This window comes from Tamandua tetradactyla, chromosome 6 (genome assembly GCF_023851605.1).
Source record: "Tamandua tetradactyla isolate mTamTet1 chromosome 6, mTamTet1.pri, whole genome shotgun sequence".
NCBI lineage: Eukaryota > Metazoa > Chordata > Mammalia > Pilosa > Myrmecophagidae > Tamandua > Tamandua tetradactyla.
The window spans coordinates 175,150,294-175,172,909 of record NC_135332.1 but is presented as its reverse complement, the minus strand read 5'-3'; the positions used below and the strand labels follow the sequence as shown (position 1 = coordinate 175,172,909).

At 45.4% G+C, this 22,616-nt stretch overlaps 1 protein-coding gene across 4 annotated transcripts in view; it reads left to right on the top strand.

Annotated features, from left to right (window-relative positions):
* The first annotated feature begins 17,682 nt into the window (after positions 1-17,682).
* ADCY8 (adenylate cyclase 8) overlaps positions 17,683-22,616 on the top strand; it is a 241,915-nt gene continuing 236,981 nt past the window's right edge. For 2 of the 4 annotated variants that reach the window (XM_077167672.1, XM_077167673.1), the window contains exon 1: positions 17,683-18,621. In XM_077167672.1, coding sequence (XP_077023787.1) covers positions 17,683-18,621 — 939 coding nt within the window. The remainder of the gene's footprint in view (positions 18,622-22,616) is intronic. The other 2 variants (XM_077167676.1, XM_077167674.1) reach the window with 1 other exon arrangement.

The following is a 22,616-nucleotide window of genomic DNA, read 5'->3' as shown; positions in this document are numbered from 1 at the left end:
GGCATTAAATTGTCCAGATTAGTTTTGCCAAAAGATCATGTTGATGGTGGAGAAGAGAATAAACTAAAAAGAAAAGGGATACAGAGAGAGCAATTAAGAAATTACTGTAGTTTGGACTGAGGAAGTGACAGTAGGTGGAAAGAAAAAGTAGATTCGGGAAATGGTTGACCATGATAAGGCGCCTTACAACAGCAGATGGGGCGAAGCTGGAGGACTGTAAGTGACCATTAAAACAGTCCTAGTTTTACTCCTATCTTCATGAGACCTGAAAAATGTGGGTCATGCCCAGGCTTGTATTATTTGTCTCCTGAGTGCATCACTTCCCACTTTCCTATATCATGTTCCTTTGTATATCCAGGCCTCCTGAGGCCTAGTGAAGCACTTTCTCCTGTTAAACAGGGTTGCACCACCCCAAAGAGCAAAGTGTCATATACAATTGAGAGGGATATTCTTTCATTCCTGCTTCTGAAGTACCTCTTCTGAAATATTTAGGAACATATTAAGACAAGTACCTGCATAGATTTCTAGGATTATGTGCCAAAAATAAATATTTTAAAAGATCGTCACCAACATCATCTTTATTTTTTGGCTCAAATGGAGAGAATTAGCTCTCGTCTCCAGGAACTTTGCACCAGAGTAGAAGGCAGAAAAGCCACCCCATTTCCATTTTGCATGAGTGTAGGCAAGCCTCTTAACCTCTCTGCTTCTGCATTCTCATGTTTGCAAATTGTGCCCTGCCTGACTCACCAGTTTGTTGTGATAAGCCAAGGGAGGTATTGTTTTGTTTTAAAATAAACTGTACACCACTTATAAAAAGGATCATTATCATTACCAAAATAGGAAATGGTAATAGTATTATTTAGTGCAGTGCAATGCAGTATATTATAAGATTTTTTACTGCAATAGAAGATATGACTCTGTTATTTAGTGTAGTAATGCACTACACTAGATGAGAAAAAGTAATTTATTTTTCCTTATAAAACATAATTATGATGGAAAAAGAAAAAATACAGAGGAATATGGAAAAGATTAAATATTAAACTTGTGTGTGAAACATCAAATAAAATGCCATGATGATTCTAACAGGCAAATGAGCTTGCTTCTATGATGATAACCATCAGTAATGTCTCTTAAAAATGATTAAATATTACTTTGAAAGGGATGATACATCCTCTAGTTCTGTCTTTTCTAATTCTTAAATTTTTGCACAGGAAAGAACTATAAAATAGGAACCAGAAGAACTAAATTCCTCAGTTATCTTATGTGTGGTCTTAGGAATGTCACTTAAAAGCCATGATTTTGTTTTCCATCTAACAAACCAAAAACATGAGCTGATACTATATGTGAGACCATATAATTTTAAAATTCTCAAATTTTATCTTTATTTCCTCAAAACCCAGTTAAGACATATTCCACAATCAATTTGAACTGTTTTCCATAGAAACTGTGTCATTCTATGGAAACGTTCTATATAATGTCATTCAAATGATCATTGCAAGTCAAGAAAATAAAATAATGTTATAAGAGAATATAAGCTGTAGATAATGTGGGAAGGGGCATGGTACTGTTTTTATCTTTGCCTCCTTGGAGATGTTTGGCACATGTTCTAGTTTGCTAACTGCTGGAATGCAACACACCAGAGATGGATTGGCTTTTAATAAAAGGGGATTTATTTCATTAGTTCTTCAGAGGAAAGGCAGTTAACTTTCAACTGAGACTCTTTCTTATGTGGGAAGGCACAGGGTGATCTCTGCTGGCCTTCTGGGTTCTAACAACTTTCCCCGGGGTGATTTCTTTCTGCATCTCCAAAGGCCTGGGCTGAGCTGCAAGTGCTGAGATGAGGTATACTGAGCTGCTTGGGCTGTGTTACGTTGCGCTCTCTCATTTAAGCACCAGCCAATTAAGTCAAATGTCATTCATTGCAGCAGGCACGCCTCCTAGCCGACTGCAGATGTAATCAGCAACAGTTGAGGTTCACGTACCATTGGCTCATGTCCCCAGCAACAGAACTAGGTACCTTCACCTGGCCAAGCTGACAACTGAATCTAACTACCACAGCACATATTATGTGTTCAGTGCATATTTAATGAAGTCAAAGAAGGTTCTTTGCTCAAGCCATATCTTCCCTTGATTTGTTTCAAGGGATTTTTCACCTTATGTGTACTTATTTATTTATTTTTGATGGGTGTATTTTTTTTTTTTTGCTTTTGTTTTTGTTTGGAACATTTTTTGCTTGAATTTTTGAATGCTAAAGCTGGCTGACACATAAGGAATTCAGAGGGTCCCCAGATGGGTAAAAATCTCTGGAAAAATCTTTCTTTGATTCATAGTGGCCTCACCATAAACCTTCACCAAAATGCACGGAGCTGTCTTCCCAGGCCATGCCCTTGATGTAATCCTTCATTTGACCACTTGTCCCTTAACTAAACACTTATTAGATGTCTATCATGAGTTAAGTGGCTGCTCTCAGTCCAGGGACACAATGGTAAATAAAACTAAAAAGAGTACAATTTTCAAGGAACTTATATTCTAAAGGAAAAAGACAGAGGAAAAACATCCAAGCAAAAATGTGGCAAAGAAATTTTTCAGTTAGTAGAAGTGTTATGAAGAAAATAAAGCTATATAATTGGGACCAAGTAGGGTGACATTTTAAGGGAAACAAAATGAGGGCAGGTAAGAAAAGATCTGGGGACCCAAAGATCAGCAAGAGGTCAGAGCAAGTGCAAAAATCCCTACCATCTGGGAGAACTTGGAGGGTTGAAAAAAAGATAAAGGCCAGAGCAAAAGGAGAAGTTGAAAAGCTCAGAGGACAATGTCCAAGTCCCAACTGGTTGCTTATTTACATGTGTGGCATCAAAACATGTCATCCACCGTCTTTGAACCCCAGTTTACCTCTGTAAATTAGGGGTGATTATAGTTGGCCTCACAAGATTGCTGTGGGGGGATTGCACGGAAATTTGGCCAGACCTTACTTTGGTCAATTTCCCTTCATCCAGTTTCACCCAAATGCAATGTGTCCTTGCAGTTCCCCTAGTAGGCCAGGATTTCCCAGTGGACTGTGCCTCATGGATGTTCCCTCTTTTTGAAATACCCTCCACTTCCTTCTTCTCTTTATTTTTACTTGGTTGTCAAGTAAAATAGTTCAAGCACTACTTCACTGGAAACTTCATGATCTTTTCAGTGTGGTGTATATGCCCCTCCTCTGTTGTCCAATTACACCCTGATCACCACTGACCTGTAGTCACCATTGTACCAGTTGTCCCACCCTCTCCACTGTGCACTCCTTGAAACATAATGTATTTACACACCAAATTTGCACACAGCCTGGGGCAAGAAGGTACTCAGTGACGATGTGTTGGGTAATCTTCATGCTAGCTAGGGTCCCCTTAATGTTGGCAATCCAGATATAATTGCATCCCATTGTAAAATTCAAATTTCTAGTGTTAGCAAGATAAAATGAATCATTCCATAACAGTGAACATCTCAAAATCTCAATGGCTTATCAACTAAGAATTATCTCTCATTCATGTGACAGATTCCACCTGGGTCGGCTGGAGAAAATTCTCATTGTAGTTCTCAGGGATTCAAGAAGACAGAGATTCCTTCTTGGCACCTGACGCTGAGAAAGAAAATATACCTCTAATTAAACTATTAAGCAATGTTGTAGATCACTTAGAATTTTTACACTTATTGAAAGAGTTTTTTCAAACTAGTCAAATATAGATTTTATCACGCATCACAATCAGATATATGTAAAAAAAAAAAAAAAAGCATAAGTGGTATAAATTGAGAACTATATTCCTGAAACTTTCAAAGTGGTGTTCTTCTGAATAATTTTTCAACTCAGAGTCATTGACATTCATATTTTCCTGAAAATGGCATTAGTTTTGTCATCAAGAGCATTGGTGTTACATTATTTTATTTCTTAAAATAAAGTTTTGTATTTTTCTTCATTATTGTCCCCCTGGATTTTCTTCCAACCTGCTTATATCCATTCTCCAAATTTTAATTCTAACAATTCCTGGATCTTACTAGATGATGTCAAGCAGAGATTCTTCCAGACAACCAAAAACCAGAGCTCACTCTTCTTCTTCACATGGTTCTTAGATAGTTTGTTAAATGAAACATCAAGAAATTGTAATTATCTGGTCAGGCCACCAGGGAAAGCCATCAAGGCCTGGCACTGCAGGCAGTGATGCCAATATCACCCTCCCACTGAGCCAACAGTGTGGGCAGGACCCAGCCAAGTACCGGCCTTCAAGTCCTGACGTTTCTGATGTTAAACTAATATGGATGCTAGGATCAAGGAAATAGAATCGCTATGCAAAGTCAGTCATAGCTGCCAAATTTCTTTCATACCCACTATGAGCCCATGGGAGCATCTTAACCATGTTATAAGGCTGAGTGTGTAGGCATTGAGTTCCTTATTTGGCAGATAAGTAAACTGAGACTCAAGAGTAACTGAAGGTCTCCCTAGAGTTACAGAACTTAAGACCATGACTTCTCAGAGGTCAAGAAAGGATGGGCTCTCCTATTCTTGGAGACCCACAATCGACTGAAAAGATATAGTTACCAAAAAAAAAAAAAAAAACCCTGCATATTTGTTAAATGTTTATATTTAGGAAATTAGTCCCTTTCACCCAAAGGACATAATGCAACAGAAGTGTGCTATTCATAAGAAAATTGTGAGAGTCATTAAAGGCAAAACAAATAAACACTCTGAACAAAATGTACCACTGACAGCTCAGTAAGATGATAGGGAAGCAAGCTTAGAACTGTTTCTTCCTTTGGTGCTAAGTGTACTTCTGTGATCAGATGTATAAATAACCACATGGAGATAAATGTCAAAGGCCTCACATTGAGGCCCAGGACCGAGGACCCTCCTTCTAAGTGCGACCCTTCCTCAGGGCCACTTCTCCACTCCACGTCATCTCACCCGGGGCCTTTTGGAAAAGTTTGGGTTGGGCCTTTGGCTCTGGGCACAAACAGACCTCATAACCAAAGCTTCCCTTGGAGCCATCAGCCTGAACAGGAACTGAAGCCAAACAAGGAAGTTTTATTTGCAATGCGTTCCTTCCGGGTTCCATTGCCACGATGCCTGGACGAGTTATTGTTCTTCAGATTTGTAAGCAGTATACTTGACAAGCTCATAAATCAATCTGACTAATCGTGTGCACAGTTGTTAAAGAGTAACCACAGCTTTAATGGAGACAAAAGGGCACTAGATGTCTCCTTTGGTCTTCACTCAATCTATATAGCTTCACCTCCCTGTTCATTCCGTACCTTGCTGGATTCCATCCAGCTTCCACTCCTCTTTTGTATCAGCCATCCTTGTGTCTTTTGTCCTGTCACTGCTGATACTGGGTTCCATTCCTGAATCAGCCAGACAAATTGCTGTGTAAGTTTGATGAGGCCTCAGTTTCTTCATCTGTACTATGGAGTGGATGATAAAATCTGTCTTGCAGGGCTGTTGTGCAGATTAAATAAAATAAAGATGTAGATGTGCTGGGTTTGACATTAAGTGATGAGTAAGTACAGGTTATCATCTTTTCTTCTCTCGTTTTTCTATTTATCCTTCCTCTTTCCCTTATGTATTTTGTCCCTTTCAAAACCTTCCCAACTTTCTTCCTCTTCCTTTCCTTCCTTCTCTCCCTTCCTCTCCCCTTCCATGCTTTATCTTCTCCTCACTTTCTCCCATAACCACCTGAGTTCATCACAGGTGCAGTGGATCTGAGAATGTTCTGGATGTCTGGCAAGGCTGGCAAAATGTTATAAGACTGAAACATAAGAATAGCATTTTAGGTGGCAAAGGGATAAAGATGTCTGTTGTTTGTTATTGCATTAAGACCATCTTTCTCTTCCCTTTGTGGCTGGTATGCAATGCCTGCTGAAACAGGATACTGAGGTGGCCAGAGCCATAGAAAGGGATGCCTCCGTTCTCTCTTACAGCTCCTATTTTATATCTTTTATTAATTGTCATTGCACGGAAACAGGTGTGGTTAAATATGATACTTAGAAAGTTTCAATTATTTGAGCACTTTAAATCAATTCTAAGTGACATCTTTGATGCTGACTATACACTAAGTAAATCTACAGGGTTTTGTTTGTTTGCTTGTTATCTATTTGTTTTCTGCAGCCCACTTTAGCTATTGCTGGGAATCGATTTCTCTGCCTGAATCTAAATTGTACCCTGAGGTTGAGTTCTTATCACAAAGGACACATGAAGACAGATTGGGGAAAGGAAGACCAAACCACCCATGTCAATTTTATTTCTCACTTCTCCAGCCTCTACTGTGGTTTTAGATGGTCAGACCGCCCAGTGCTGGCCTGTGGGATCTAAGTAATCTGGTAAGGAGTGGTGGTGTAGGGGAAAGCTTTTGCCTTTCTTCTATAAAAAGGAATGTCAGACAAAGCTGGTGGGCACAGTTTTTTCTCCATCCTTTATTTCCTGATTTAAATGCACTGGACCCCTGAAGGCCAGGAGATTTTCCACCCCAGCACCTTTGAGCTTCTGACTCAACACTTGCAACCTTGAGAAAAACAAGCCCCTATCTACTTAAAATACTTATTCACTGTTACAAGTTGAATTTTATACTTAAAATGACATGTCAGAATCCTAAGCCCGGTCCTGTGAATGTGATCTTATTTGGAAATAGGGTCATTGCAGACAGTGTTGGTTAAGACGAGGCCATACTGGAATAGGGTGGACCCTTAATCCAATATGACTGGTGTCCTTAAGAGAAGGAGAGAGAAGACACAAAGAGACACACAAGGAGAAGGCTGTGTGAAGGCGAAGGAGACAGAGATTGGAGTGATGCATCAACAAGCAAGGAAGGCCAAAGAAGCTGGAAGAAGCAAATGTCCCCTACAGGTTTCAGATGGAGCATGGCGCTGCCAAAGCCTGGGTCATGGACTTCTAGCCTGCAACACTGCAAGACAATGCATTGCTGTTGTTTTAAGCCGCAGTTTGTCATAGCAGCCCTAGGAAACCAAGACATTCAGATACATTGTGTCTTGTAGCCAAACATATTCCTAACCAAAACCCTCCTGGGCTTTGAATAGTCATTGTTTTGGTTTGCTAAATGCTGCTAGGATGAAATATACCAGAAATGGAATAGCTTTTATAAAGTGAATTGATTAAGTTACAAATTTACAGTTCTAAGGCAGAAAAATGCCCAAACTAAGGTAATTCAGAGAAAAATACCTTGACTCAAGAAAGGCTGATGCCTGTCATTAGGCTGGTGCCTGCTGGTCCTTGTTACTGGTTCTGTTGCTCCCAGCTTCTGATGCCAGTGGTTTCCTCTCTAAGCATCTGTGGCCTTCACTTAGATACTCCAGGACACAACTCTGGGTTCTGGCTTGCTCAGCCTCTCACGGGAAGGCACATGGTGATGTCTGCTGGAGCCAGCATCTCCAAACATCTGTGTCTGCTCTCTGTCAGCACTCCAAGCATCTTCAAATGTCTGCACCTCTGTCAACTCTCAAGCAACTGTCTTTTCTCCAAAATGTTTCCCCTTTTAAAGGATTCCAGTAAAATAATCAAGACTGACCTTGAATGGGTACAGTCCCATCTCTATCTAATCAAATGGCCACAACCACAATTGAGTGGGTCAGTATCCACGGAAACAATCTAATCAAAGTTTTCCACCCTACAATATAATATCAGGATTAAAGGACATAGCTTTTCTGGGGTGCATAACACTTTCAAACCAGCATAGTAGCTAGGCCCCATCTCTTCTCCAGAAATGAGTTGTTCCTTTATGCCTCGGCTCTGTTTCCCAATCTGACGGAACACAAGCAAAGGGCCCTCATGAGGACCTTTGAGAATGGAATCAGATAAGGCAATAAAATACGAGCACTAAGCCTACTACACAGTAGGTCTTCTAAACACCTGGTTTCATTCTCTTTGGGAGGGATCATTGAACAAAAACGCGCTTCAATGAGAATTCAAGGAAACATTTACAGTTATGTAGTCAAGGCTTTCCTTATTGTGAGATTTGCTCTGCTCCTGCTCATGAAAGCTGCATCTTTTCTTTTAGCCTGGTTAACTCTGCTTCCATGGTTTGCCTTCCTCAGGTACACTAATTGGATAACTACTAAGACTGGGTCATTTTCACTCATTCATTCAAAAACTTTTTGCTGAGTTCCTACTGTATGCCAAGTACGAGACAAAATGGAAATAAAGCAAAATGGCCTTGCCCTCCAGGAGCTCACATTCTAGTCTGAGGAGGCAGAAACAAAGCAAACAAACAAATACATCGGATACAGGCAGAGAATAAGGTATTCTAGAAAGAAAACAAACAGATATTTTGGGGTTGAAAAATTCTGGGTAACCAGTGGAACGGTCAAGAATGATGCCTCTGAGGGAGATGACTTCAGAGCCGACACCAGAGCGACTGGAACGAAGCTGATCCAAAAAGCAGCCTAGATGGGGCAGACAGCCAGCACCGGTGCAGAGAAGCTCATCCTCACTCCCTCTGCTTCTGAGCTCATATTTGTGCTCAGTTCCTACTCATCTTTCAAAGACAGTGCAAATGTGTTCTCCTGGTATCTCCAAAGTGTGCACCCATGTGTCCACTAATTACATAATCAATTAATTATTAGAAGTGTGAAACATTCCTAAATCCAACAGGAAGCAAGCAAAATATTTTAAACAGAGGAATGATATCTCATTTACATGCAGCTTCCTGTTTCAAGTCACTCATGGCTTTATTGAAATAAAATTATCACTACAACGAAGCAAAGAAATCTCTTCCCCATATCCGATGAAGAGAAAATAAAGCAATCTTTCTGTGCCATTTTTACTGGTGTGCAACTGAGTTTTGTGGTTGCTCCTTTGTTTTATTTTAAGAAAGTTGTAGTCTACTGGGACAGTCAGACAGTGAATTAGTTATCTATCACTGCATAACAAGTAACTCCAAAACTTAGGACTTAATGCAATGAACATTTATTACCTCACAGTTTATATGGGTCAGAAATTCAAGAGCAGCTTAACTGGGAGATTTTGGCTCAGAGTCTCTCATGGGGCCACTTCCAAGCTGCCATCTGGAAGGAGCACAGACAGCCAAGGCTTGAATGAGGCTGGTGGATCCTCTCCCAAAATGGCTCACTGACATGAGTGCTTGAAGGGGGTATTAGTTCCTTGCTGGCTGTTGGTAGGAAGCGCAATTCTTCACAGTATCGGCTTCTTCAAAGGCTGCTTGAGTGTAGACACAGCATGGTGGTTGGCTTCACCAAGACTGGGAAATCCATAAGGGAGCAAAGCCAAAGCTATAACATTTTCTATGACCTATCTTTGAAGTGACATACCGCCACTTCTACTGCATTCTGTTGGACATACAGACTAATTCAAACCCAACATTGGAAGGGATTATACAAGGACATGAGGCTCAGGAGGCAAGGATCATGGGTGGTGAGGGGAGGGGCATCCAGGAATAGGGCTCCCATGCACAGGCAAGGCCATGGTAACTGGATAGGGCAGAGATGGACGTGTACTCGTTGCTAAGCAAAGAGCTCGTATGGGAAACAAGACAATCTCCATTTCCTTGCTAAGGTCCACCCCATTTGCTTTTTAACTCTGAAAGGCAGACAGAGTAAGATAGAAGTGGAAGACTTCTGGGAATTTCCAGAAAGATTTTTTTCATCTCTGATAAGAAGGAGACACACAAGGGAGAAACTCCTAGCTTTCGCTTGCTGTGTGCTGTGAGAGAATGAATGCTTAGGGCTACTGCAACCAGCTTGGGACCATGAGGAAAAACCAAAGGAATTTTAGTGTTGCCGGAATACAACCCCTTAGATAACTGGTTTTCTGAACAAAACCAGCACATCCCCATATCTGCATTTCTTAAATTGTGTAAGAGAAACAAACTTCTATTTGTTTAAGGCATTCTTATTTTGGTTTTCCTATCATTTGTATTCAAAAACATTTCTAAACTTGACATAGGAGACCAGGTAAAGCTTTTTGGAAAAGGGGCATCCATGCTAAGAGCACAGGATAGGTAGAAAGTGTGCACCAGGTAGAGGGAACAGCAAATCTATAGATTCAGAGAAAAGAAACAGGAAGACACACTTGAGGAACCTAATTAAGTTGAGCATGGCTGAGCCACTGGAAGCATTGTGGTCAGCACTGAGCAATGGAGCCTGAGAGAGAAGCCATAACCAGGCCTGCAGATATTTGCTGTCCTTTTTAAGGCATGTGGAGGCAAAGCAATGTCATAAAGATGTTTTAAACAAGAGAGAAACATGATCATATTTTTATTCTAAAATTATCACAGCCGCTAAAGAAAGGAGGCAAGACTGGACCTAGAGAGACATGTTCAGACCCTATTAAAATGATCCAGGCAAGAGATGATGGTAGCCAGAAATAAGAAAATGGCATCAGAGTTAGAGGAAATGGAACAGAGTTGTGACCTTCTCTGTTAGCAGACAGTAGGTCATGGGTTAGTAAGTGGGTGGGGCGGGGTGGGGAGGGGGGATGAGCGCTTCGGTACTGAGCACTTGCTTTATGTGATGCACCAGCCCAGGTGTTGTATATGAATTACTGTCAGTCTTCACAAAACTTGGCAAAGTGGTCATTTCTCCCCACATTATGAAAGTTCAAAAGTGATAGGTCACCTGCTAAAAGTCACAGAACTAGAACAATGTAAAGTTAGAACTCAAGAATAGGTATTCATGAATAAAAAGCTCACTTAGAATATTAAACTTTGGCTTCAGGTAAATATAATATTCAGGGAAGGCAGTAAAGATTTTGGAGGTAGACCAATGGCTTTCAGGCTTTGTCTTTTCTTTTTTTTTTTTTTTACTGCAGTTCCACTTTAAATTATGTCCAGTACATACAGACACGTGCCACATGTATGTGTACGTGTGTGTGCGCGTATCTCATGCTATCCAAATCTATTTGATTCCTAATTGGATAGTGAGATTTTGAATCTAAAGTCAGATAATGAGAAATACCATGCGAAACCAATATTTATGTTTTAGGAGTTTCAGCTAATGTGATAAATAGAGAGTTCAGATAAGGTATTTTTCAGAAATTTTATTTAATTTTCTTACTTCTTGATTTCAGAGAAGACGACTTTGGATATTGAAGAATGCCTTTGTACAGAGTAATGAAGCAATAATTATCCTTATGGCTTTATTTTACTCTTGTTTACTTATTTCTTTTATAAATGCTAATTGTGACCTACTAAATTAATTGTACCATCCACATGTCGTTGGAACTCACAGTGGGAAATACACTGATCTGGGGGACAGCGCACACATTTATATACATGGATAATGCTTTGAGATCTTAATTTATAGGGTGTGATTTTCTGTGCTCTTCCCTTTGAAAGCTTTCTATCAATCACTTCCAGAAAGGAGGAGCAGAAAGCAAAAGCCATCTTTCCAGCTTTTGTTTTTTCTAAAACATAATTCCAAAAGGGAATTTAAAGGTATTAGAGGTGCAAGGGGTGATAAGGTGCAAGGAAGAATAGCAATTTGTACAAGAAAAATCAGGTTGGCTTGGAAGAGCTATAATGCAAGATGGATTCTCACCTAACTAAAAGGAGTTACTCTCAAGCTGGGTAGGAAAGAGAGAGAAAGAGAAGCTGTGAGTCCTAAATACTGGCTTCATGGCAGTGCCCTCAGGAGGAAGGTCAGTGTGTCAGGTCAGGCAATGAGACACAGGCAGGTTTGGCCGAGGACTTCCCCTGCCCACGTGTAGGTAAGTGCCCTAGCGCCTCCTCATCCCCACTCCCGACACACCTGGGGTTCCATAAGAGCCTGGGACTATGGCATTGCCCTGGGATGAGAAAAGAACAGATGACAGCCCCAGGAAGGACACAGGCTAAATGTCTCCCTGCATGGGTAGAAAAGAAAATGCACTGATTTTTGAAAGACAAGGAGATGGTATGTTTCTTTCACACTGAATTAATGGACTGAAACCCACACATGCAACATAGAAATGCATATAAATACATTTATATTTTACTGTTATGTTTAAATTTCTAGTCTAAATAGGCTGCTTCAAAGGTCTCCAGTGCAAATAGCAATAGGTTGAAAAGTAAACAATAAGAAGGTTTGCACTCTTAAGATAGCAATCAGGTAAATTTCTTTTTTTTTAAGAGATTAGGGGAAAGCAACCTGCTTTTTATTCTCCCATGAGGCTGCTCATTTTGTCCCAACACTCAATGTGTGCCAATTAAAAAGAAGGAGTCTCAACCATGGCCAAATGAAGGTTTGATGACAGGATGGTGAACTAGCTAAAAAGCTTTTTATCTTTTTTTCCATTGCTGCTTCCTCTAGCTAACTTTTTGATCATTCCTCTAGCGTGCGCGTGTGTGCATGTGTGCCCTTGTTATCTTATGATTTCCATAAGCGAAAGCTTAATAAATTATGTCACAGGAAGCTCGTCCTCCAGTTAAACCAGAGACAAGAGAATCATCTTTTAAGAAGGGAAAAAAATGTTTAAGTATCTCTCCCTTGAAGGTTTCTTCCTCTGACTTGTCTGACTGATGAGCTGAGCCTTTCTTGTGTCAGAATTGTTTTCCCACTGATGAGACTCGCCTCTTCTTCCAGGCACCAGAATCTAATTTAAACTAGTTCCTGTGAAGAACCAAAATGTCTACAAAGACTTTTTTCTTCCCGCATTTTTCAAGGCAGAGAAAACATAAGACAGGAATAAAACAGACACCTTGTTTTTCTATTGGAATTTGTTTTGCATTCTAGATGAATGCGCGTGCAAAGCTTTTAATTCATGGACCTTTCCATGGAGGAACCAACTCACCTTAGACACTGCCTTTCCCTGATCTTGGTTCTCTGATATTTCTTAAGGGTAGTGCCTCCAGGCAAAGCAGGACCGTAATTCTCCTTTGAGGATTTCCGACTTTGGAGCCTGCCATGTCACAAACACTCTCTTTCCCTTTGGAAATAGGATCTGCCTGGTTTCAGGTCCCCTCCTGAACGGAGCCCATCTTTTCTTTTACATGTGAATATTTTATATGTCTTCAATGAGTCTCAGGGTTTCCATGGGCATTTGACAAAAGGGACAGCTCTTCGAAGATTCAAATGTATATACGAATATAGTTCATCTTTGACGTCAAAGTGCACCAGTACGGAAAAAATTTCCTTTTCCTAAGCATATCTAGATGGTTTTTCTCCCAGTGATCCCACAGGATCCTCTACCACCCCCACCGAAATAAAATGAAGTAGACCAAGTCAGTTACTGTGGCTTAATCCAATTTGTGAAAATCAGAAACCATACAAAAGTCTTCTGGCTGGAACAGAGCAAAAATAAAAGAAAATAAAACAGGCCCTCTATCTGAAGAGTGCACTCTGCCACCTCTACCTGCCAGAATTCAGAGTCATGCCACCAGAATTCTCCAAGTCTCAGAAGGAGCTTATTAATTTCGCTTTGAGAATGGCAAATATATTTGACATTTTCATTTTGATCATTTCTCTTTTAATTGGATAAACATTTACTGACTGCTGGTTACGGCACTGCATTTTTATTAAGCACATGGGTGCCAGATAGGTACCATCCAAGTTTAATCACTACAGTTTTGCTGCCCATTAATCATGAGATCCTAAGAAAGTTAGTTATCTGAAACTGCAGTGTCCTAGTCAACTAAATGGGAACAATACAAAGAGAAAAGACACTAACTCATAGAATTGCTGGGATGTTTGTAAAAGGAGGAGTCTGACACCCAGTAGGTCCTCAGTTCAGTGTTGTTTATTATTATCTCCAGGTATGCTGCAGTTGCAAGGAGCGGGTATAAGGGCCCAAGGAAACTCAGCTGACCCCTTCAAAGAGCTCACTGTGCCATGCAGAGAGGTGATGGATAGGTCAGCGAATGGGGTACAGCCCAATCCTATAGCAAGGTCCCACATCACAACTACACGGAAAACTACAAGAAACCAGGGAGAAGTCATTGATTCTCATGGGGAACAACAGGAAACCCTTTATGGAAAGACAAACTGCCCAGGCTGGGAAGGATGTGGGGAGCATTGTATTAAAGGGAGTAGGGGGAGCATACAGGGGCATCCCAAGAGGAGAGAACCACATAAAAAAGTCACTGAGTTGGCAATGTACAGTCTCTGGATCATCCTACAGACCCAGCCTCAGTAAATATGCGTGGAATAAATAGAAGCACGATGCCAGGTTCGTTGTGATCCAAACAGTGCGCTGACTTCTCTTGTTTTAAGTGATAACTATTTGGGGGGTCTGTATATTCCAAAGCCTCTCAGTATTTCTGTTGAGCCAATGCCATCTTTCAAAAACAGGGTGCTTTTTGCAACTAAGTATCTTCCCCCATGTAGGCTGAATAGCACCGTGTTGCCCCAAGAACTTTGGAGTCTAGCTGTGTCATTTGTGCTCTTATTTTAAAACAACCAACTGTAACACCCCTGGAGCAAAGGAATGTTCAGAGTCAGTTGAACAGATGCCATGCTTTCGGTCTGATACATTAGCTTCAACCTTTGAGTTGATGAAATTCTTTGAGTTTCTTTTTGTAGCATGCAATGCTCATTCATCAGCCTGAGTCACTCTATCTCGTTAGGTCCAATCTCCCCCCTCCTTGGCCCGCCTTCTCCTGCTGCTGAATAAATCATCCTGGGCTATGTCCAGGCTGGAGGAAGATTTTCATAGGAAAGTTCCATCTGCTTTGAACCCCTCATTTATTCAGTCTGTCCTCAGGACCCCAAGGAGAAAGGACTGTGAAAATAAAGAGGTGTCTTCCACTGCCAAGTTTGCTAATAGAGTCATTAGTAAGCCTAACTGGGGGCAAAGCCCACAGAGAGAAGATGTGACTACCTGCGCCCTGGCCAGGAACTGAGGGAAGCCCTCCTGCCCTTTCCCTGCCTGTCAGCTCCCTCTTCAAAGCAGGAGTCATTCCCCTCCCCAGAGTTTCAGGGCAGCTGGCAGGCCAAAGGAGTGGAAGGAATTAGGGAAAGGAAAGTCAAGCAGCACTGACTTTCACAGGGTAGCAATTTCTGATGTCATTTCATCAAGAACTTCATAAGAGCAGAACTGAGGTTTTTTTTGAGGTGCTTTGCCCTTAACTTCCAGCCCAGCTACTTTGAAAGTAGCAAATCAATCCATCTACAAAGTGGATGAATTGCCTTTGTATTTAAAATCCAGCATTGTTTTTTTCATTCTCTTTCTAGAGATACCGTAGAATATAACTCTAAGCGACTGGAATTAGAGACTTCTTCAAGGTGTCTACCAAATCCCAGGTATTTACTATTAAGAGGGGAGGAAAATGTGAGAGGCCTCTCTCTCCATTCTGGGAAAGCAGGTGACTTGTTCTGTGTTTAACTCGAAGCGCATATATGTGGGGGAGAAAGAATTAAAAAGGAAAGTATTTAATCCCGAGTTTCTGGGATTTATGTGGTTGGGGTCCTGTAAAGCTTTTCTTGCTCAGGTTGGGCAAGGAGCAAAGGGAGTTTCTCTTCTAGAGAGAAGAGAGAGTCCCTGGCCCAGGAGAGACTGAGAGGGCTGCCAGGCGGTCATTGGGCTTTCAGGGGACGCCGCGGGGAGCCGCCGAAGCGCCCAGGGCCTGACGTCATTGGCCGTCAGCTGACTGCTCCGGGCCCGAGCTCCACCGGCTGCAGCCGCAGACGCGGTGGCGGAGGTGGCGGTCACCGGGGCCCCGCCACCTGCAGCCGGGCTCCGGACTGCGGCGGCCGCACTGGTCCTGCAGCCCCTGCGCCCAGGCGCCGCGTCCTGGGGCGCCCCGAGCCACCGCGGGCTTTGTGCACCGCGACTCAGCGAAGCCCGGGCACGCGGGCAACCCGGGCCCCAGCGGGCCCCTGGAAATGCCTTCCCAGGTCCACATCCTCCTCCTCGGCCCCTTCTGTAAACAGCGAGAAACTTAGCGCGCGAGGCGCGCGGGGTGAGGGTGGGAGTGGAGGGGCGCCCCCATTTTAATGCCCCGCGCCCCCGGCCCTTCAAGATTCGTGTGGCATGAGTCTCCGCAGGAATCTGCCTGCGGCTACAATTGCGGCTTCTTGAGGGGATTTTGCCTTTAGCCTGAAAGTTGGCTTTGCCGAAGGACGCGCGGGTGGGGAGGACGGCAAGGGGCCCTCCGATTCCGAAGCGCTGGGCTCCCGGGAGTCGGTGGGCAAAGCGGCCTAGGAGCGCCGGCTCGGCACCTGCCGGAGACCAGCGCCAGCGCCGAAAACAGAACAAGCGAAGGAAACCGCGGCCTCGGCCAGCTGGAGCGTTGGCTGTCAGCGCCGAGGGAAGGCCGGGAGCGCGCGCCCGGGCGCTGGCTGAGCGCCGAAGCCCCGGTGGCCCTCTCCCACGCCGGAACGCGCGTGCCAACGCCTTCAAGACCTGGGCGTCCTGGCCAGATCTGGGGGCCGGGTCCCCGCCGCCACCCCCACCCACCCTGACTTCGAGGGCGTGGCTTGGTGCGGGAGGGCGGGTTTAAGTCGCCGCGGGTGTCTGGCGGCTCTGACAGGTCTCCAAATTCCTCCCGGTCTCGTGGTGCCCACGGTGCGCTCCAGAACGCGGGGCTCGCGCGCGGCGCATCCCTGCCTGCGGAGGCACCCCTTCCACCTGCACGCCGTCTCGGGCCTCTCTTCTCGCCCAAATCTTCCGGCCGCCGCACCTGCCAAGCTTCGGTTCTCAGCCTCCGGGATCCGCACCTGTGGCTTCCCTCGGTTCTCAGACCTGGGGCTTTGGGAGACCTCCCACTTTTTCTTTTCCCGGCCTCCCGCCCCTCCCAGCTTCGGGCCAAATGGACTCCAAAGAGCGAAGTGAAAGCGATGGGAACTGTGTGCTGCGACTCCTTGGAAGCACCACGGCAAGCGCTGACCTCGTCTTATAGTCGCGACTGGGACCTTGGGACCAGGCCTTCGCCCTTCCTGAGGGATGCTTCTGGCCGGAGGCGCTGCTCAGTCAGTCCTCAGTCTGGAGGTGGGGGCAGCCAAGAGCCAGCCGAGGAGGGAGGCTCGGCGCTTCCGCGCCTCCAAATTAACTCTTCTGTGACTCGTTAGCGCCGAGGCTACCACCTCGCCAACCCTCCCGCCCGGGACCCAGCCGCCGCACCGGCCCCCACTCCTCCCTCCTTGTTGCCCCCGCCCCCTGCTCCGCCCCGGCTCCCCAGCCCCGCGCGATGGAGCTCTCCGCAGGGCGATGTTCCAGCCACAGCTGCTAACTTCGCACCCGTCGCCGCCTCCGGCCACCCCCAGCCAGCCCCTCCGCAGCCTCCGGGTCGTGGGCGTCCGGACCTGGGTGCCGCAGCCCCGACCCACCGCGTGCGGAGCGGAAGCACGGCGCCCAGGCGCCCGGGAGCCTCTTGGAGAGCAAAGGCTGCGCCAAGACGCTGAGCCGAGAGCCTGCCAAGGAGCCGGAGTCCGGGAACGGCGCTGCGTGGCTCGGAGCGCTCTGGCGTCTGCGGGCCAATAGCCGCGGCCGCCGCGCACCCCGGCTGCGCGGGCTGGCGGGGGCTGGGGGTGGGGGCCAGCGCGCAAGGACGCAGAGGTCTGGCTGCGGTCTTCCCGGCGCCCTTTGCCCCGGGGGGAACCATGACCTGACCGGCGTGGCTCCCTGCCCAGGACTCTTGCCAGGGGGCGGCCGGGGATAGAAGGGCTCGCCGCCCAGGCCCCCCAGCCCCTCCAGGCCGCCCTCGGGTCTTTGCAAACCCCTCCCCGGCGGTCACCCCCAGGTCCGCGCCTCCCTCCCCGCCGGCCGGCGCCATGGAGCTGTCGGACGTGCGCTGTCTCGGCGGCCGCGAGGAGCTCTACACCATCCACCCGACGCCCCCGGCCGGCGACGGCGGGAGCGGCTCCCGGCCACAGCGGCTGCTGTGGCAGACCGCGGTGCGGCACATCACCGAGCAGCGCTTCATCCACGGGCACCGGGGCGGCGGCGGCGGCAGAGGTTCCCGCAAAGCCGCGGCCCCCCCGGGTGGCCCGGATCCCCGCACGCCGCAGCAGTCGGGCGATTCTGCGTTGCCGCTCTCTTCGCTGGGCCCCGGGGAGCGAGCGCACGGCGCCGGCAGCACCAAAGTCTTCCCCGAACGCAGCGGCGGCGGGGGCGGGGGCGGGAGCGACCTGGGTTTCCTGCACCTGGACTGCGCCCCGAGCAACTCGGATTTCTTCCTCAGTGGGGGCTACAGCTACCGAGGGGTCATCTTTCCCACCCTGCGCAACTCCTTCAAGTCCCGGGACCTGGAACGCCTCTACCAGCGCTATTTCCTGGGCCAGAGGCGCAAATCCGAGGTGGTGATGAACGTGCTGGACGTGCTGACCAAACTCACCCTCTTGGTTCTGCACCTGAGCCTGGCCTCGGCCCCCATGGACCCGCTCAAGGGCCTTCTGCTGGGCTTCTTCACGGGCGTCGAGGTGGTGATCTGCGCCCTGGTGGTGGTCAGAAAGGACACCACCTCGCACACGCACCTGCAGTACAGCGGCGTGGTCACCTGGGCGGCCATGACCACCCAGATCCTCGCAGCCGGTCTTGGCTACGGTCTCCTGGGCGACGGCATAGGCTACGTGCTCTTCACCCTCTTCGCCACCTACAGCATGCTGCCGCTGCCGCTCACCTGGGCCATCCTGGCTGGCCTGGGCACCTCATTGCTCCAGGTGGTCCTTCAAGTGGTCATTCCCCGGCTGGCGCTCATTTCCATCAACCAGGTAACGCGCGGCCGCATTGCTCTCCCCGCCCCCCACCCCACCCCCGACTCCCGGGAGTTAGTTATAAATAGCTGCCAGAGAGCCGGGGGGGGGGGGGGGGGGGGTTGCTTCACTCACTTCGGGTGCCCTCCCCCAACCTGGCACTGGGCCTTGCACTTAAGAGCCCCGGTGTTGGTGAATGGGCATTTCTCTCTCCTTAGAGAGAGGAAAGTGGAAGGAAAGGACCTCTAAACTTTCTTTCAACTCTACCCTTCTACTGTGATTTTGGGAGTAATTCTCCTCTGACATCAGCTAGGAAACAGTGTTCTTTCTGCATCTCACACATCCTCCAATCTGCAGTCTCTGGAGCAGGTGACAGAAGGGGAGGAGAAGCACCCCGATTTAGAAAGTGCCCCATTCCTTAGCAGCTTTACTCATAAAGTCACAGCAGGATGTCCTAAGGGGCACTGAGACTCTGAGCTGGGTAGCTGTGCAGCTTGATGGCAGATGGCTCAGAGTCTCTGTTCTCAAAGGAACCATTTGCTGAGCGCATATTAATTGCTGGTGCTATACATTTGCTATCTCACTCACCACTCCCAACAATCCTATGAGATGTGTTTGCTTTGGAAAATGTTTATTGCCGTGGGGGGATCTGAGATGGCGTCCTCTATCACTTCAGGTTCCAACCCCAGGGCTTGAATAAATAAACCTCAGGACTTTGAGGAGGGGTGGTTGTTGAGTGACAAAGAATGCAGGTTTTGTTTTACTGCAAAGGGACATTATAGGAAGATTATTTGAAATGATTTTTGGGTGGCATCTCACACTATACGTCTCTTTCTCCTTTCTCCACCTTTCTTACTGTCTTTCACCATTAAGTATGGATGTGTCTATTTGAACAAAGTTTCCATTATGTGTGGCTGAGAAGGTGGGTGAACAACTATTGTCTAAATTCACTAAATCCCATAGACAAATAATGGCCTGGCATGTTGTCAAATATCTGGTAGGAAACAGGCGAGTGAATTGGAAGACTTCTCCAAAACAAGGGAAACATGTCAAGTGAAGTGTTTTCAAAAAGGAGTCCGATGTTAAGTGCCCGGGCTGGAGGCTATTTTGTATGTAGCTGAACTATCCTCAGCCTCTGTGCCACGTTTCCCTTTTTTAGAAGCTTTAAAAAAGTTACAGTTTTGTTTTAATAGATGATTCTTAGAATAAATGGGTGCTATGCCTCTGAGAATTGCTCATGATTCTTAGGCTTTACCCATCCTATGGGGCTTCTAGTCAATTTAGGATTCAGCCTCTTCTCTGATGGCTCTATATTCGTTTGTTTGGGATACTCATCTGGTTGGTGGCTTCAGCAGTGCCGCTTGAAGTCTCTGTATAAAGCAGACAGTGTTGAAAGTCTATGGCTGTGATCATGAAGCATGAAATGGGGAGACGATGAGAGCCTCCATGAATAAGGGCTGACTGGTCGAACTTTTCCTTATTAAGATAAATGTTTTCTCAAAATCACCATTAGTACCCACAGATGACACATTTTCTATTTGGTAAGAGAGAATCAATTTCTTTGTTTGGGATTTTATAAAGTTTCGTTTTCTTAACTGCGTTTCTCTGTCCTGTTTACATGTGGCTCTGAACCTCAAGCTCTTCTAAACCTCCTGCTTTCTTCCAAGCGCTCTCATTTTTTTGAATTCTCTTTATTATTTACCTAGACACCAGCAGGTATCATCTTGTCTCCCTTGCTTCCTCATCCCCTCTTCCCTTCTCACCCTCTCTCTTTTTCCTTCTCTTCCCCTTCTCTTTGTTAATCACTCTGAGTTGTTTTATACAACATGTCATAGCTACCCAGTCATTTGAAGAAAATTCCATTTATTATAACCCCCTGCTTTTCATGTAGCACCCTTTCTCAGTGCATGTTACTAAAAGACTTCATCAGGTAGGTTTGGAGTAGTATTTAGATTAACACATCCCAAGTTGCAAATTATGAATATTCTCAAAGTTCTAAGTATAGAGACACATTTCTTGCCAAATGGATCCAGAAAGTAAATTTTGCTCCATATTTGTTTTATACTCGACTCAAATACTACCAGATGGGAGAAAATTAAAAATAACTCCAGAATGTCTTCCCACTCCCAGCCTATCATAAACAGTTCTCCGCTGTAAAAATCAAGGTCCTATTACAGGAAAACCATGCGCATTCACGTTCGTTTGGGTGGGAAGTAAAGGATGGTTTCACAGGCTGGACCACCTTTTACCGGATTCCAGGGAACAAAGAGAGTGCTCTCCGCCCTCCCTGGGTACTGAAAAGTCCTTCCAGGCTTTGGTTGCCAAACGTTTACCTATGGCGCCCTCTAGGGGTTCAAGCTTGTTTCCCAGCTCTTGCAGGGGGATGAAGTGGCGAATTAATCGCTTTTTAAAAACCCTTTCGTTTTCAATCGGTACTGTTTCTCCTTCCATGCTTGGTGATATCCAAGAAGTACCTAAAACCTGCTAATGGACTTTCATAGCAGCTAGGACAAAATCCTAACGACTTTCCATGGCCTCCTGTGTCCTCTGTGTGTTCATCACTGCTTATGTCTCAGTTCATATTTCTTCTCCTTACAGGCTCCACATACACTGTCCTTTTTCCTGCCTTTCAGATATCTCAAGATGTTTCTTCTGGGCCCTTTTTCTTGCTGCCAAAAACAATTATTCTGCATCTTCACGTAACTGATACATTCCCACTACTCCAAACTCAGTTCACATGCTACTAGGGATGCTTTCTTCATAGTACATCCACCACCTGAGAGGATCTCATTTGCCCCTCACCCCGCTCGATACCCCTACAACATGTTATGTTCTGTAAAGGCATGGGTGTTTTCCATAGTGTGCGTCACTTTATCCTCAGCACCTAATAAAATGCCAGGTACGTACACAGTAGGCACTTATAACCAGGCACTGAATCAACATGGGCTCTTCATTGCATAGGCTATATTGTAAAATACCTAAGTTCCCTGATGTTGTGTTGGAGAGAGCTATCTACACACACACACACACACACACACACACACACACACACACAAAGTTGTATGTGTGTAAAACAGTCTTACTTATAAATGTCTTCTGATGAAATTGAAGCACAAGAATAATCCTTTACATTTATGCAGTGCTTCACATATGGCTGAGCCCTTTCACGCTATTGCTTCTAATCAATGAAATGGTATCACCCTTCATTTTCATTTCAGAGAAGAAAGGACAGATTCTTAGACATTTTAAAGGGACGCCCCAAAATCGTGAGGGTAGTAAGTGGTGAGGGCAGGGTTCAAAGACCAGGTCCCAAGGCCAATCATTTCTCAGGAACTCTTTAGGGATTATTCCTCCAATGTAAGTGAATTGGAAATTGTTCAAGAGTGAGAAGTAGCGGTTTCACTACTCAAAAGCGTGAAACCCCATATAGCACATGAATAAACATTTACCGAAGATGCTGAAGGGAAATTACGAGAGGAAATGACTGACTTGCTGAAAGTGGTCTCTCTGTAGCCAGCGCATCGTCTTGCTCAGCTGGATTCAAATCTATAAACTGACTGCTGTAAATGCTGGAATAGCATCTGTCTCCTCATTAATCCTGATTCCCACCAAGGATGGTTTGCATATAACTTAGAATTTTTAAGAATCGGGAAAATAAAATGAGAGTATACAGTTAATGTACCTTGACAGCTGTTTCAAAAATAACAAATGAGCCAACGATTCCCTTCCCTGAAACTAAACCATGAGCATCTGCTCATCCTCGGTCCTTCCTAAAAAGAATGACATCAGTGGCTTTCCAGGGTAACAGCCAAGCTGTAAGTCTCTGCAGATGCTCTGCATGAGATGAAGCCCTGTGTTCACTTGGATCCTGTACTTTCCACTGTGGATAAAGATGGACCTAAAATGAGTCACCCAGGAGGTTCCTTGCTGTCCACCAAGAGCTGGTTTATATTTTCTCCACTCTTTTAGCAGTCAGAATAATGTCATCGACTTCCCACTCAAACGAAGTGGTT